General features: G+C 43.9%; 1 protein-coding gene across 5 annotated transcripts in view; it reads right to left on the bottom strand.

Annotated features, from left to right (window-relative positions):
* The window catches only part of SLC20A2 (solute carrier family 20 member 2), a 104,974-nt gene that overhangs the window by 19,899 nt on the left and 67,196 nt on the right, over window positions 1-17,879 (bottom strand). For all 5 annotated transcript variants that reach the window (XM_027599914.1, XM_027599913.1, XM_027599915.1 and 2 more), the window contains 3 exons: window positions 9,881-9,997; window positions 5,781-5,984; window positions 4,108-4,699 (listed from right to left, as the gene is read on the bottom strand). In XM_027599914.1, the coding sequence (XP_027455715.1) occupies window positions 4,108-4,699; window positions 5,781-5,984; window positions 9,881-9,997 (913 nt within the window). The remainder of the gene's footprint in view (window positions 1-4,107; window positions 4,700-5,780; window positions 5,985-9,880; window positions 9,998-17,879) is intronic.

Raw genomic sequence — 17,879 nt, 5'->3', positions numbered from 1 at the left:
ATATGCAAAATATATAATATAAATATAAAATATATAAATGTAAAATACATAAAATACATACATAGTTGATTCTCGACACTGTGGGGATTAGGACACTGACCCCCACACAGTCAAAACTCTGTGTATAATTTCTGACTCCACAAAAACCTTACTACTAATAGTACTATTGACTGGAAGTCTAGGAACACATATTTTGCATGTTATATGTATTATGTATTATATTTTTACAATAAAGTAAGCTAGAGAAAAGAAAATGTTAAGGAAATCATAAAGAAGGGACACCTGGGTGGCTCAGTCAGTTAAGCGTCTGCCTTCGGCTCAGGTCATGATCCCAGGGTCCTGGGATCAAGCCCTGCATCGGGCTCCCTGCTCCGCAGGGAGCCTGCTTCTCCCTCTCCCTCTGCCTGCCGCTCCCCCTGCTTGTGCTCTCTCTCTCTGACAAATAAATAAATAAAATCTTAAAAAAATATATAAAGAAATGTATTTATAGTACAGAAAAAAACCTGCATGTAAGTGGATGCAGAGTTCAAACCCATATTGTTCAAAGGTCAATTATATATACATATACATATGCTACATGCATATACATATATAAAGCTGTGTGTATGCATATACAGGGGGGTGTGTATTTTAACTCAACTGTGGTCTGAGAGCAGACATTGTAATTATTTATATTCTTTTTAACTTGTTGAGATATGTTTATATATTAAACTATATTTAGGTAACTATGTATATATAATATATATTAGCATACATGACTGAATAATTGATACAGTTAGTATTATTTTGAACAAACTGTTATCTTTCAGATCAATTTAGAATAAGAAAAATAAGTATTTTTACCTTTACTTAATCCTTCCATGCTGTTCTTCCTTTCTTTATGTAGATCTGAGTTTCTGAGCTATATGATTTTTCTTCTCTCTAAAGAATTTCTCTTAACATTTCTCAAGAGGCAAGGTATTTCTCTGGCAACAAATTCCCTCAATTTTTGTTCTTCTGAGAAAGTCTTTATTTCTCCTTCACTTCTGAAGAATAATTTCCCAGGGTACATAATTCTAGGTTGGTGAATTTTTTTCCCCCTCACAACTTTAAATATTTCACTCCACTCTCAATTGCATAGTTTCTGAGGAGAAGATAGATGTAATTCTTATCTTTATTCCTCTATAAGTTTTTTCTTCTGGCTTCTTTCAGGAATTTTTCTTTTATCTTTGATTTTCTATAGTTTGAGAATGATATGCCTAGGTATAGTTTCTTGGGGGTATTTATCCCACTTGCTACTCTCTGAGCTTCCTGGACCTATGGGTGGGTTGGTGTCTACCACTGATTTAGGGAAATTCTCAGTCATTATTGTTTCAAATATTTCATCTGTTGCTTGCTCTCTGTCTTCTCCTTCTGGTAATCCCATTATGCATATGTTAACACCCCTGTAACTGTCCCACACTCCTTGGATATTTTATTCTGTTTCTTTTGGTCTTTGTTCTCTTTACTTTTTGGTTTTGGAGATTCCTGTTGACATATCCTCACGCTCAGAGATTCTTCATTCAGCCGTGTCCAGTGTCCTAGTAAGCCCATCAAAGGCATTCATTTGTTACAGTGTCATCTCTAGTATTTCTTTCTGGTTCTTTCTTAGGGTTTCCATGCCTCTGCTTACATTGCCCATCTGTTCTGGCATGATGCCTACTTTATCCATTAGAACCCTTAGCATATTGGTCATAGTTGTTTTAAATTCCCAATCTGATCATTCTAACATCCCTTGCCATGACTGGTTCTGATGCTTGCGCTCTCTTCCAATTGTGCATTCTGCCGTTTGGTATGTCCTATATTCTTTCTTGATAGGCAGACACGAGGTACCAGGTAAAATGAGTTGCTGTTAAGTAGGCCTGCGGTGATGTGGTGGAGAGGTATAGCAGGGCGGGGAAGGCTTTGCTAGTCCTGTGGTTAGATCTCAGTCTTTCCATGAGGCTCTGCCTCTGGACTGCGAACTTCACAAGTATTTCTGTTTGTTTCTCCCCCTTCGTGTAGGACGGATGGTTCACGTGGGCTAGGGTTTCCCTTCCTCCAGGTTAGGCTGTGATAATACCCCAGCGGGCTAGGCTCTGGTTAACTAGTTTCCCCTGAGGGCAGCTTGTTAAGAACACAGTGCTCTGGGTATGTCAAAATGGTTACTTTGCCTCTCCCCCGTGATGGAAGTAGGAGGGGATTGTTTTCTCTCATTTTCACGGAGAGGAGCGGGTAGAGCTCCTAGTAGAGGTAAAACTGACAATCTGGTGTGGGGGGCGGGGCTCTCCCTGGAGTCTTTACCCCTCACACTTGTCTCCATGGAGCCTCCAGGAATTCATCATTCCAGTTCAGGCTCTCCGGCCCAGCACTGGTCCCCACAGCACTTTCCATTTGCGAGTCTCCTCCACGACCCCCTATACTTCTCTGTCTCTCCCGTACTCGTCTTGGGGACAGCCATCTGCCCTGGGTCCTCCTCACTCTATGGATCCAAGACGGGTTGTTGATTTTCCCATCTGTCCACTTTTTCACTTGTTGTGAGGATGGAGTGACAACCTCCGAGCTCCCGCATGCGGAACCCCCCACAGGCCTTTGACGGCAGCTGTCTGCAGGTCCAGTCTCCCCTTCTCAGCCCGCTTGACGTCGTGCAGGCAGAGTGGAGGCTGAGGGTCACAAAGAGCTGCTGCTCGAGTCTGCTTCTCATTAGCTGTATGATCCTGGGTCAGAAATGTCACATTTCTGAGCTTCAGATTCCCTGTCTTTGAAGGATACCACTTATGGCCTCAAAGGACTGTTTTGAGATGGGTTAGAGTAAGTTACAAATGGTTCAGCACTGAAGCCTGGGGTAAAGGTAATAACCTATGGTTAAAGGAATAGAAGCCTCTCTTCACTGTCGTGTTACTTCCAGAACCTTGCTTTTATCCAACCATGTCTGTACTCAGAAGCTTCAAAACCAGCCCCTGCACTGCAAGCCATTGCCCGAGACTCCAGCCTCCTGAAGCAGTCCCCACCCGGACTCTCCCTGAGGCCTTGCGATACTGCTCTGGGGTGGTTCGGTACTTTTCCATGTATGGTCTTTTAATCTCCCCAGCTGGAATTTAAACTCCCAAAGAGCAGGGACCCAATTCAGAACACTTTACCAGTACCAGGGCTTCGGTGAACAATTTCTGATCAGGAGGAGGAGGAAGCAGGGTGGTGCTGGGGGTGGAGGGGGGGCAGTCAAGAAACTAAGATAGGACAGAACATGATGCCTCAAAAGCAATGACACAGGGACACCTACATAACAGTGAGTGGAACCCGAGATGTCCAGGCCTCTCGTCTGGGAGGACGACTTCTTTTAAAAGGAGCAGACACTGAACCGCACCTTGTTAGGCAGAGTCTGGAAAGCCACAGCTATAGAATGGACAGTCATAACATCTGTGCAGTAAGAACTATGACAGCAGCATGTTTTCCTGATTTGGAAAAAAACACTAGGCCTGATGATAATTATAGTAATAGTAATAAAGGAAATACATAGATACTGACTATGTGAGGAGCACCGTCCCAAGCACATTAAATTCAGCATCTCAGTTAATCCTCCTGGAAACCCCATGAGGCTGATACTAGTTTCACCCCCATTTCACAGATTGGGACACTGAGGCTTTGGGATACTACACGGCTTGTCTAGGGCTTCCCAGCTCGGAAGAAGAGAACAGAGACTCTTTACACATTCCAGGCCTCCATGGCCTGCTGACCTTACAGTCCACACTCTCTCCCTCCGTGGCCTCCTTGCTCTTCCTGCGGTACCCGAGGCCCGCTCCTGCCTCAGGCCTTTGCACCTGCTGTCCTGGGGCTGCTCTCCGACAGACGCTCACTCGGCTGGCTCCCTCAGCCCCTTCAGACCTCACCCAGCCAGCCCTAACTTGAGCAGCCTAGCCAACACCGCAGCCCCCCAGACGCCGCCACCCCCTTCCTACCTTATTCTCCCCTTTGCGCTTACACGGCCTAGCGCACCACGTACGCTACCGTCTGTCTCCTCCCAGCGGCAGGGGTCTCCGTCGGCTGTCCGCACGGCGCCCGGCCCGCAGGCGGCCCCTCCGCACATACTCGCTGAACGAGCGGATGACTTACCTCACGTCATTGCCACCATGAGCGAAGGATCCAAAACAGGCAGTGAGCACCTGCAGGAAATGGAACAGGAGGTGGACCTCGGCTGTGTCCTTCTCCTCCTTCTCGTCTTCTGCGGGGTCCTCTCGGGGCTGGTCAGGATCGCTCAGCTCAGAGGCCAGCTTCATTTCCACACCTCCCTCGTCGGCCTCGATCTCAGCTTCTGCGACCGCATTGCAGTAGCTCGAGTAGCTGTCGTAGCGGAGTCTCTTCTTGGAGTAGGACACGGCGTCAGCCACCAGCTTCTCGCTGTCCTCGGGGGCGGAGGACGAGTCGGCGGCCTTGAAGGTCGCGTGCACGGGCATCCCACAGATGGCGGCCGTGTAGCAGGTGTAGCTGTTGTTCCGGCGCAGCAGCCTGTAGTTGTTCTCCGGGGCGGGCCTGTCCTCGGGGCCCCTGTCCGTGTGCATTCTGTGCAGCAAGTCCTTGTAGAGCCCCGAGTCTTTGTGCACCGTGTGGTACACGTGCCCGTCGCTCCGCGTGTGGCCGTCAAAGCCGAAGGTACCGTTGGAGACGGGCGATTTTGCAGAGCCGTGAGTCATGGAAAGTGCCCTTCCTGAAAAGGGTGAACGAAAGTCTGATTTTCTAGCCTTTCGAATATAAACCGTTTCTGGAAGGAAATACTCCTCACTCCTCATGGTGGTTATCTCTGGAAATTAGGGTTACGGGGGATTTTCAATTTTTTCCCACATGCTTTCTTTTACAAATTAACTATAGAGAACACGTAATATGGTTAAAATAAAAAAGGAAATTTGGAAACATACAAACTAGTAATATGGCATTTGAAAATGATGCTATTTTTCTCTTCAAAAGTGTCTTCTAGAAATTACCACAGCACTCTTTCCTGTTTCTAGTAACCCAATAAAGGGAGAATCCTTATAAGGAACTTATCTTGGGGAAACTTCATACACGAGGGACAAAATCCAGTTCACTGTGAGACAGATATTTTAGGTGCTCCTTAAAGGCCAATCATGACTGTCAGAGGCACTTATCTGTCAGATCAGTGGGGCAAAATCCATTTGCTTTCTTTGGGCCACGTCGGAGACCGCACCTACGGGAAGCGAAAGCAGGTGCCAGGGCCCCACCTTGCAGGGAGGCGGGGAGCTGCCCAGACAGGCTTGGCAGAGCCTGGTGCTTCGCCCATCATTCTCCACAAATGTTAGGAGACAAAAGAACACCCCCGCCGCAGGACAATCTCGATGTTTTCTGAGGTTTCTGTGATTCTACAGTAGGACGACCTCCTTGGTTCCAATTTCAGCTTTCTCTTTGTGTCTTCTGGGAGGAAGGCACACTTAGGGAGCTGGAAGGGCCAACCTCTGGCAGCTGGGTGACGGCACCCTGGAGGATGCGCGCGCAGCAGGCCGAGCCCAGCAGCATGGAGGCAGTGTGTGCAGGTGTGCGGGCCCCGCCATGAGACCAGAAATAGCTCTTGGAAGAAAATCACAGGCCCAGAGTGAGCCTGCTCTGTTGACTGCCTGGTCTCCTGAGACATCTTTAGCCTGGGTTCTCCCAAAACATGAAACTGGGGAGCGCTTTTGTGCATTAAGACCCAACCACCCATAGGCCGGCCTGGCTGGTGTCCCCCAGAACTGCCTTCTGCCAACTACGCAAACCCAAATCCTCTGCACACGTCTTACCGTAGGAGGCCCGGGGGTGGTTTCCCACTGACGTGCCTTCTGAGGTCCCAGCTGGCTCCCCTGCAGGCCCCGTGAGAGGGACAGTGCTGTCGTCATTGGCCTTGGCACCTGGCAGCTCTTTAAATACCGGGGAATCCGCTTCCTGAATTTTCCCGAGGCTTTCATCAGACACTCGCGATAAAGCGGCTTCTTTTTGTAATTTGCCTAAAGAAAATATAGTCATAAATGAAAATGGTGAAATAGAGTTCTTGTTATTAAAAAATGAATATTTATCTTTATACTTCAGTAGTTACTTTGGAAATGAAAAAAAAATAGTTATAGCTAGATAGAAAAAATAAAGTGGAGAGTTCAATTATCCAGGAAACCTGAGCCAGAAAAATTCAGCTACTGAGGACAAGAGGGGGGCTCAGGCCTCATCTCCTCCAACACCAACAAATAGAGAGGCCTAGATCTGGTCCCCACGGTCCCTTCCAGGGCTTGCATTCTGTAATCCTACAACCATCTGGACTGGCCTTCTGTTTTCTTAAACTAACCTCAAAATCACTGAACTGTTTATCCTTTTTGTCTTCAGAGATATTACTTTTAGTCTGTTTGGTTTTCTTCTGTTCATTAAATTATTGGTCTCTGATTTCTTCAGGTCACCAAATCTTAGGAAACAAGTAAATCATCCTCCAAAAAGGAACAGAGAGATCCTACTTACTTTAAAAAACTCTTTACTTTCATAAGAGAGAACGGATTTTTTTTAAAAAGCTGCTTGAAAGCTCTGTAGCATTCTTTTTAATCAGATCTGATAAGTGGTATGGCTGATTTAATGATCTCGCTACTTGTAAATTCTCCTGGGCAAATACCTAAGCTCTCACCTACAGAACTAAAATGCAAGTATTCTTCTCAGTTCCTCTACTGGATACACTCACAGAATCTCCATCACCTCTCTCTATCTAGAGAGTCAGAAGAAACACACACACATCTTCCAAAACTACACTTCTGTTCTGTAGTACAGGGAACAAAGAAAGGTACACACAGATCTCCGACCACAAGGTACTTATAATCAAAATGGGAGAAGTAATATTTGTAAAGATTACAATTATTTAATAATTAAGCAAAAATTGTTAACGCTTACACGATACAGGTTTCATTATTTTCTGCTTTATATTAATGAGCACACCGAGGTACAGAGAGACTAAGCCATTTGCCCAGAGTCACCCAGGTGGTAAAATACAGGCAGTTTAGTTCTATGGTCCATGTCCTTAATCACTAGTGTGTACTTAAAACAACCGAACAAGAAACACATAGTGAAAATATCAAAATATGGCATTGGCAAAAAAAAAAAAAGGGAAGCTAGAACGGGGGGCAATATCAGTTTCCTGCTGTCATATTAATAGCCTTAAGCTGGAAAGCAAAGATTTTATAGTCTATTTGACAAGAATGTTCAGACAGTAGGAAGTCTTTAAACATCAAAGCATTTAAGTAGGGGGTAAAATCAGGCCAGCGGCCTGTTTTAAGGGGCTCATCTTAGGCAAGGACTCTGTATGAACAGAGGAGGTGATATTTATTCTCAGCAGAGAGCAGGGAGCGGGGCTACATGAGGGAAGCAGCAGCAGCCAGTTATCAACCCGTTATTGATGTGGCTTTACACCATTTAGTCTGAAGTTGTATGTATTAATGTGCATCTTTTTAGTTTTTGTTTAAATTTATATGCAGTAAGTTGACTATGTGCCTATGTGTGTGTCTGTCCTGATTCTAAGAGGTGTCTAGATCCATGTAACCCCCCCCACAATCAGGGTGCAGAGAGGTTCTATCACCTCCTAAAGCTCCCTGGGTAGTCAGACCCCTTGCCCAGCTCCTTGGCAACCACTGACCTGGTCTCTGTCCCTACAGTTTTGTCTGTTTCAGACTATCACATAAATGAAACCACAGAATTTGTGATTTTTATAAAAATTTTAGAAAGGGGAAAAAACTTTTGTTAGTGGGTGAAACAAAGAATTTTTAGATGTGACACCCAAAACACAATTTATAAAAAAAGTTGGTAAACCGCACTTCATCAAGATTAAAAACTATTGCTCTGTGAGAAACACTACTAAGGGAATGAAAAGACAAGATACGGATTAGGAGGAAGTATTTGCAAATCCTCTGACAAAGGACTTATATTCAGAACACAGAGAAATCTTCGAAAATAGTGCAGTTACAAAATGAGCAAAAAATTTGAACACACACTTCATCAGTAAAGCTATATAAATGGCAAATAAGTCCATGGAAAAGTACTCCACATTGTTAGTCATCACGGAAGTGCAAATTAAAATCACAAGATACCACTACACACCAATCTGAATGGCTCAAAAAAATATGGACAAATTTTATGCATTTTATTTTTTTCCCTAAAAGTCTTACCACTTTCTATTTTCATTTAAATCTATGATGCGCTTTGAGTTGTTTTTTTACAGGTGTGAGGCTTAGGTCGAGGTTCTTTTTTTTGCATATAGATGTCCAAGTGTTCTAATACCATTTGTTGAAAGATGTCTCCTTCTCCATTGCAGTGCCTCTGTACTTTGTTGAAAAGTAATGTGCTGTATTTGTGTGGGTCTATCTCTGGACTCTAGTCTGTTCTATTAATATGGGTTATCTATCTTTTCACTCATACCACACGGTCTGGTTGCTTTATATTAAGTCTGAGTCGAGTAGTATGAATCCTCCAACTTGTTCTTTTTTAAAATTGTTTTTGGCTATTCTAGTTCCTTTACCTTTCCATATAGATTTTAAAAGTAACTTGTCTAAATCTACCACATATCTTGCTGGGATTTTAATTTAAAATGTATTAAATCTAGAGGGCAATTTGACAAGAACTGACATCGTAACTCCACTGGGTCTTCCAATTCATGAATATGGTATGTCTCCTCATTCGTTTTGCTCTTCTTTGAAATATGGGTTTTCAAAGTCAGACATGTCCACACTGAAACACAATTGTAAGGCACACTCTGAGGCCAAAAGTAAATACTTCTTTTCTTTTGAGAGCCCTATAAAAGCATGTGGCCTCGAGGCTTGGAATTATGTTGCTAGTGACAGAAAAACAACTCTGGCAACTTTCTGACCCATATTCTTCTTTTTAAAAAAATTGTTTATGTCGAGACGTAATTTATACATAATAAAATTCATACATTTTAAGTGTACAGGCAGATGACCTGTGATGAGTACACCCTAAAAACACTCCCCCAACTGGGACAGAGAACATTTTCATGTCCATGGAATGTTCCCATGTGCCCCTTTGCCATCAGTCTACTGAAACTCCCCACCATCTCCAGCACCCACTGGTTTCTATTGCTATAGATTAATTTCCCCCCTAGAATCATACAGTACGTACTCTTTTGTAGCTGGCTTCTTATGCTCAAAACAACGTCTGTGCAATTCATTATGTTGTGGGTAGTTCATTCTCTTGAGTGCTAAGCAGGCTTCTACTGTATGAATATACCACAGTTTGGTCATCCTTTCACCTATTTAGGAACACTGGGGCTGTTTCTAGTTTCTGGCTATTAGGACAGAATGATTGCATACAAGTCTTGTTATGGATGTGTATATTCATTTTTCTTGGATAAATTCCTAGGAGTGGAATTACTGGGTCATGTGGTAAATGTATGCTTAACTTTACAGGAAACTTCTAATTTCCAAAGTGGTTGTGCCATTTTTCACCATAAATGCATGAAAATTCTGTTATTCCACTTCTTCATCAACAGTTCAAAATACTAGTTTATTCAGTTTTAGCCAATCCTGTGGGTGTGAACTAATATCTTATTATAGTGTTAATTTGCATTTCCCTGAAGACTACTGTTTTTCATCGGGCTGACAGAACCTGACCAAACAGTCAACTTCCAGTTATCCGAGGCAACCAGGACCTTACTGCTCACTCAAGTCACAAGTTACCAAGAACAAGTTTGAGCGGGAAAGCAGTCAGGAGCCAAGAGACAAGGATGGGGCATGTATCTCAGTGCTATGTTCTAGACTCATCCATGTTTTCAGTTTCCTGTGTTAGTAAGGGTGATTATGGATTATACCTGAAGCCCCAGGAACCAGGGATTTTGTAAATCAGAGGAATAAAAAAAAGCCCTTACCTGCTATTTTCCTCCGCATCCATGGACACACAAAGAGCCATACAAAAAGGGCAAAGAGCAGCGCAACACCAAAGGAGATGAGTGCTATTGCCCATATGGGAAGGGACAGGCCAAGCACTGGGAAGGAAGAAGGACAGTCGTGTTGTCAGTGGATTCTTTCTGAAAGGTCAAGCCTCATATCAACATACTTTACATTTCCTAAATCCAAAATGAATCACCTGGACTCTATATTTAATAAAACTCTTAACCAAAAAAATATGCTATAGTTTTGGGGGTAAGAAGATGTGTGTTTAAGACACACTACACCTTGTCAATATGTGGTTAAACTGAGTAGTAAGCCAACTATTAACATTTTACCAACGTGGCGCAGACAGTGTATTAAGTTGGAATAAAACCATTTACACATTATCTCAACAGCAAGATTCCAGAGTGGACAAGCACAGCCAAGAAGGGACTCTGCTGTCTTCCGCCCTGCCACCGGCCCCCTCCAGGGCAGCGAGAAGCTGAGGTCTGGAACCCTCACATCACACAGCTGCTGACTGCTGCCTGTTTGGGTTTCTGAGGAGTCAGCAGCTCTGCTTTAAATGGCCATGACACTCTGACCACATACACAAACCCTTTTAAAGTCAGCTTGGAAACAAAAGTTTTTTCAAAAGACATTGACCTTCGAACTTAACTCTTCTTTGAAGTGTCAACTCATGGAATTACAACATAGAAAAATTTTTCATTAAAATTCAATAATGCGCACTAAGTTGCAATTACATTAGCCAATAAAAAGGCAGAAGTGCACGTGGCTTAGGAACATCACATTTTCCTTGCACTGTTCTGTCTCCAGAACTCGTCACTCTGCATTCTGTACATCTTCTGTCACTGGTGGCAACAGGCAACATTTCACCCGCATTCACAGGTTTTCAACTTAAACAAGCATGCTTGCACAGGAACGAGCAGACGCGTACAAGAATCCTTCCATGGCATTATTTGTAACAGTAAGAATATGCGAGACAACAAATACCTGCATCGTTATGGAAACGTGAAATAATTATAGGACAGAGTCATAAAAATGAGGTAGATCTCTATATACTGATAAGGAAGAGGCCCACAACCTAGTAAGTAAGAAAGGCTGCCTGGATGTATACCATGATCCAATTCATGTTTAAAAAAGAAAACCCCATATTTATACTATTACCATATGCACAAGTGTATAGAAAAAGTTCTAGAATGATACAATGGCTACTCCTGTAGAGAGACAGGAAATTGGAGGGGGTTTTCACTTCTCACTACATATACTTTTGTAATGTTAACTTGGACAACAAATGATAAGCATGTCACTTTTGTAAATTGTTGAACATGTTTTAAAAGTTTTAAAGGAATACACTATTTAAAACCTTGCTCGTTGCTCTTGGATTAAATAAATCTTTAATGATGCAGGCTTTGTTACACTGTTAACCATTTCAAACATACAAACCCACTCAAAGTTATTCAATTAAGGTATTATTAAACATTTCGGTAACTGTAGGAGGTAGAATGGGTAGTTAATACTGTAAGTGAGAGCCAGGATTAGCATATATAAATAGGGAAAACAAAAACCCAGAATCACCTAGCTTAATTATAGCTAAGGGGTCACTGGAGGGAGTACAGACACTCAGGAGCTAGACTATTCCAGTCCTAACGCTCACTCTAACATCAGAAAGCTGTGGACTCAGGTGGGGCTGTGCCCTGTTAGCTGGCAGCCCAGCCCCAGCTCAGGCTCTGCCCCTCAATCTGCCACCCGTAAAACCACTCGGGCTGCCCTTACTGCGCTGTGCCCGCGGGTCCCGGCTTCCTGCCTTCTGCTCTACAACTTCACGTCAGCGTCTTAATACATGTGATAAAAGATCACGCCAAAGCTGGTTCTTGCCAAACTGGGTAGTAACTGGTAATTACCAATATCGAACCGATCAGCTAAGAACAGTACCAATCATTCTTATAGCTTAAAAGTTTTTTTTTTTTTTTTTTTTTGAGGGAGAGAGAGAGAGATCATGGGCAGGAGGGGAAGGGTAGAGGGAGAAGCAGACTCCCTGCTGAGCAGGGAGCCCGATATAGGGCTTGATCTCAGGACCCCGGCAGACGCTTAACCAACTGAGCCACCCAGGCAGCCCAAGTATTTGGTTTTTGAAGAGGTTTCCTTTGTGCCTTCTGGTTTAGTTGTTGATAAAATTGTTAACTATGCCACTTGTAGCTTCATTGTGTGAATCTGATGTAAGAGAGGCAAGCCCTGGATGCTGTGGGAAGAGAAACAATCTCTTCATAGATTTTATGTATTATCTACCTCTCTATAATCTATCTAGCTATTTTAAATGAGTGAGCATGTTTGCTCTCGGGCACTATTTTTTTTCCATCTGTGCTGAGCACAGCCCACAACAAAAGCAGAGAAGGGCTGCTTTCTGTGTTCCTTCCAAGCCCATCTCCACGCTTTCTGCTGGTGTCTCGTGGGAATCCTGAGGTGTCAGGACCAACATCCAAAAAAGAGAAACTGAGGCTGGCTACAAGACTTTTGATCCTTGGCGTAGACAATAAGCCACAGCACCACCTGCCTTTGTAGCTCTATCATCACAATCTCTTTTGCCATCAGTTTGGCCTGGGAAGTGGCCAGAAAGCTCTGCAATCCCCCTAAGTCACGGGAAACTGGTAGGGAGAGTCGGGGGTGAACACCTCACTGAGGGTGGAAGTGGGGCCGAGACAGTAAGAAAATCAAGGAAGAGAAAAACGGAAGGAATGCAGGAAGATGGGGAAAGTCACTGATAGAGCAGAGAGGAGCAGAATGGGGACAGAATTTGGATCTGACCAAATTATTCCAGCAATTTAGTAATGTATCAGGGCAGCAAATCAACACAAAGATTCACATGCAAACGGACAGTTACATCACACAGCTGTGATTGGTACTGAATATATAAAATCGAGTTTCATGGATAACAAACAGTTAAGTACAAAAATTCAGTGTAGGGAGGTGCCTGGATGGCTCAGTCAGTTAAGTGTCCGCCTTTGGCTCAGGTCACAATCCCAGGGTCCTGGGATCGAGCCCCACATCAGGCTCCTTGCTCTGCAGGGAGCCTGCTTCTCCCTCCCCACTCCCCCTGCTTGTGTTCCCTCTCTCGCTGTGTCTCTCTCTGTCAAATAAATAAATAAATAAAATATTTAAAAGAAAAATTCAGTGTAGAAAGGCACTTAAATCAATGCACATCCAAGACAAAACTTTTGACAAAACTCCTTTGCCTTGTCTTCCTGTGAGGATCTCAAACTGTTTTCCAATAATCATGAAACTTAAACTGGCAGTAAGACACGGGGCACCTCTTCACTCCATGGACACGGCGCGAACCACTCCCTTCCCTGGGCCAGGAGTGGCCTCAGGAGCCCACACGGATGCCCACACGGGCACCGGGGCTGCGAGGCCCAGCCCAGGCACTCGACAGCCGTGCAGCTCAAGCTCCTTCTAGTTTCTCAACAGCTAGGATGTGATGAATAGGGATGCAGCTCTAACCTCAAACATCTTTACAGTTCCATCCCAAATCCCCCCAAGATCAGAATATGCAGGAGACTCTTCAGAAACACTATCTTCCGGGTTCATTACTTTGTTATACTTCGTTTTCCACCTATGATGGCCATTATTAGAATCTATAGAATAAATACAACTCCTATAAAACCAACAGCATGTTAACTATATTACTTCCCTTATACCCCCACTCCTCAGCATCTCTCTAAAGCCTTTCTTCTTCTTCTCTAATTTTATATATAACATACGCTTATTATGAAAATATCAGTACAAAACCGTATGATGTACAAATATGAAAATTCCTCATCACTCTTCTTTCTTGAACCTACTTTCCAGAGAAACTCTGTTAACTATTTTGTGTGTCTCTTTCCAGGTATTTTCTAAATATAAACATACAGTGTAGAATGTTTTTGAGAATCTTTCTTTTTAAAAAAAATGAACAGATGTAGGATCATACTGTATATATTGTTCTGTGATTTCATTTCCCACATACAATACACTGTGGACATCTCTCCACAGTCACACACACACATACCCCTTTACCTCACGTGCAGATGCTGATGCTGCTGGGCGGGGGACCACGCTTCAACTCGGAAGTTAAACACAACCACCAGAGGCATACTTAGCCTATCAGCTCTGACAGCTCAAAGAAGCATGCAATGAATTTCGGCACTCACAAAACCAGGTCCCACACAACTGAAGACTTTTTCATTACAAATAAACCTCAGGCTTATATCCAATCCAAGTGAGCACTTTATTTCCTAAAGTTATTTTTGCTTCTTGCAAATTATTTTTTTAAGGACAAAAATGCAGAGACAGTTTTTTAAAGTGCTCAGGCTTTGAAGTAGAAGAATGACTTTTATTTGAGAAGTCATGTCAAATGCAAAGTAAAACAAATCAAACTCAGCCTAAGATATAAACAAGTTCAAAATAATTTAGAATGGAGGAGCAGAGGAAATCAAAACACAGCACTAGATCTCAACAGCCAACGAGCCCCACTGAAGTCATGTCCATGCGTAAAAATGCTATTTATCAAAAGTTCTTACAGCTGAAACAGGGTAAGATTAATGCCGCTCCTCATTTATTAGAGAATTTCGTTCCTTCCTTTTACCTCTGAGGCACTTACATGTTGAATGGAAATGTTCTAAGGAAGGAAGGAAACTAGGAGGAATAAATTCCAGACCAGCAGGAAGGCAGGCAGATTTTGAAAGGAGGATGACTGAGTCACTGTCGAAGGGACCCTTCTCAGCTGAGCCTTATCACCAAATATGACACCACTGTTACGAAGCAGAGCTCCCGCGTAAGGGAGGAGTAGACAAAGTCCGCTTTGAAGGGCAAAAGTTAACCTTTGTTTAAAGAAACAGAAGATCCGGACGCACCTACTGGATAGTCTACAAACATGCCCCAGGAACCAAAATATTAGCAAAGTCCTTTCTGCCTCAGTGGGGAAGCAAAATGACCTTCTTATCTTTCTTTCTCCTCTAGGTAACCTCCCCTGCCCCCGGAAAACTTCAAGTAAGAAGCTTTCCAAACCAACGTGTGTGGAAAAAATAAAAAGACAGGATGAGTCAGGATATACTGGCAACTTAAGGCGGAAAAGATGAGGCTACTTCTTATGATTGACAGTCACAAAATAGCCCTAGCACATATTACAAGTCACTATGGGCCAGGCACCGTGTCCGCACCCTGCCTGCATTATCTCACATAGTATGGTGGCCCTTTCACGGAAGTCCTCCTGCTGTCCTCACTTTATCATGACGCACAGAGGCTCAGAGAGGTAGGATGTGATTTCCTGACAGCATGGCTGCCCAATGTTAACTCCAACACTGGGACTATAGTCTGTGCTCTCAAATGAGGAATGATCTTTGAGATTCTTGTGCAGATGTTTCAATATCCCTAATTAAAGAGGTAGCTACCCTCTTTATACTACCTGTATATTAAATATATATGAACATAGAACCAGGCTTCTAAATGTATTAGAAGCCCCCCCTTTTTTTGAGAGAGAGAGAAAGAGAGAGCAAGAGAGTGAGCTGGGGCAGGGGCAGAGGGAGAGAGAGAATCCTAAGCAGGCTCCATGCCCAGCGAGGCCACTGCGGGGCTCCCTTCTCACAACCCTGAGATCATGACCTGAGCCAAAATCAAGAGTTGGACGCTTAACCCACTGAGCCACCCGGGCGCTCCTATTAGAAGCCATTTGTAAAGAGAGTGAAAAGAAAGGAAAGAATGTATAAAGGCTGGTGTATTTTTAAGTAGGCTCCATGCCCAGCACTGTCATTCGTGGTGACAGGAGGGACCAGGAACGGTACGGCAGGTGTCCAACCCGCGCTGTGTCATGCGGCGGTGTAATGTCGTCATGCGGCGGTGTAATGTCATCACGCGGAACCCAGGGCCCGGGACTAGGATTCTCTACCTCCCTCGTTACGTGCGCTTGGAGACTCGGCCCCGCTGTGCTTCCCTTCCCGGTCTGCACGGCCAGTGTCCCAGAGGAGCTCCGGGGACCAAGAGGACTAACTCATGTGCAATTCAGCGCACTACAATTCAGCACTTCAGCACTCTTTATTTCTTACAACCTCCCTATGAAGTACTGATATTATCCTTAGTGTCTCATCCATCATACAGCTTCATTTTCTCTACAATATTTACTACTCCACTCAGAAGATTCTTTCAGCAAAACTGCAGCAAACAGGGAGGAAATAAGAAAGAAGAGATGGAAAAAAATTAGGCCAAGTATAGAAAAAGGCAAATTTTAATTAAAAGCACAGAGTTGACTTCTGACATTCAGAAGAACCACCAGGAGCAAGAAGAATAGAGGACAGAAAGAAACAAAATGCATAAATAAAAATAAATCATCCTGATTTATACCAACTCACATTTCCGGGACTTGGTACTACAAAGGCATTGGCAGCCTCCCCTGGGTCGCTGAAATCACTAAGCCGAGAGGTGGCCGCTGATACCCGCTGGGCCTTTTCGCCGGCTACCTGGTGCTCCGGGCGCCAATATAAAGTTAAGAACAAGACTCCGGAGGAGTGAGGAGATGGGAGGCTCACGGCAGCGCCGCGGTGGCTCTCTCCCTTCCTGGCGCTCCAGGGCCAGCCGAGCACCATGTGCATGCTTTGGGAGATTCAACTTGGTGGTGGTTGATTAACTCTGTGGTGTGGAGCTGTGTTCTCCCCGCCTCCAATTTTCTTATATATTGAGAAGACAGTCTGTGACACACACCTTTCCTAGCCCATGAATTACAAAACCTCCAGGGCCACCAGGCTGCTGATATCTGAGGCTAGGTTTCCATCCCTCTCCGGCTCTCCTTGTCCCCATGGCCTTCAGCTTTGTGCTTTTTACTTAAGGCAGCTGTGACGCTCTACCCCCAGGCTCCCACCCAAAGTCTGGAGTCCTGACCATGAGCATTTAAACCCTGAAGATCAACATTTTGATTGCTGCAGGGAGGCCAAAGCAGAAAGTTATATAATGTTAACATTCATTCAGAAAGTTTCTTATTTGCAGTCCTGAAGTATACAAACATAATTATATATGTCTAATAAAATAAAATCTGAGAAACATGGCCTTGAGAACACTGAGTCTGAAGAATCAGTAAGGACATTCCCCCATTTTGGAAGAGGGTACTTCTCAACTGTGTTATGACGTGCTATTTAGGAGAAATTTTATCTTTTTGAACAGAAAGAGGGAGATTTTTGTCAAATATGGCCAATAACTGAATCTTAATCCATAAAGAACATTATCAAGAAGAAAAATAACACAAACTAACATATCTGCTGACTCCAGATATCCCCACAGAAATAGATATATTTGGGATCTCCCTGTAGGAGGCCACCACAAAGAGAAACAGAAGGAAGCCTCTCTACCAAAACATGTACAGAAGTATTTAATTAGAATGCTCACCCATACTGAAATGTTTGTCAACAGGAATACCATATATGTTTTTCTTTAGCCATCCAAAATGCAAAAGAAAACACCTTTTAACCCTGCCCGACCCTACCCCAAAGCCCCGAAGACATTTTGTAAAAAGAACAAAAGCCATCAGAATGGGAAGAAGTAATTCTGAAAATAAAATCACCCACTAGTTTCAGCATCTTTAAAAAAGGGGGGGTAGCTTCTACTCACTGGATTCTTTGGTCAGACAAATGCCAGGGAGTTTGGCATTTGCGCCACGGGCCACATCAGAGCTTCCCTTGCGTGTCACCGATGTGTGGCCGCTACTGTTCACGTGCGACCCTCTCCCCCGCACCCCCCCGCCCCAGACTCCTCTGCGGCTCAGCGGGGTGCATGGTGTTAGATCCTGTGCAGAAGAAGGCTGCTCCAGTTCGGTTACACAGCAGCGCAAACAGCAGAATGAGGATTTCAAGTTCTTTTTTCACTTGCAAGTCTGTTTGTTGCCTTTGTCCTTTACATACCTCTTGAGTATTTAAAACAAGGACATGCATTTACTACTCTTTTTCCTACTCCATAATGAGC

Source organism: Zalophus californianus, chromosome 2, assembly GCF_009762305.2.
Source record: "Zalophus californianus isolate mZalCal1 chromosome 2, mZalCal1.pri.v2, whole genome shotgun sequence".
In the NCBI taxonomy this organism is placed as follows: Eukaryota; Metazoa; Chordata; class Mammalia; order Carnivora; family Otariidae; genus Zalophus; species Zalophus californianus.
The sequence above is the reverse complement of the archived record's forward strand: the minus strand, read 5'-3'. Positions and strand labels throughout refer to the sequence as shown.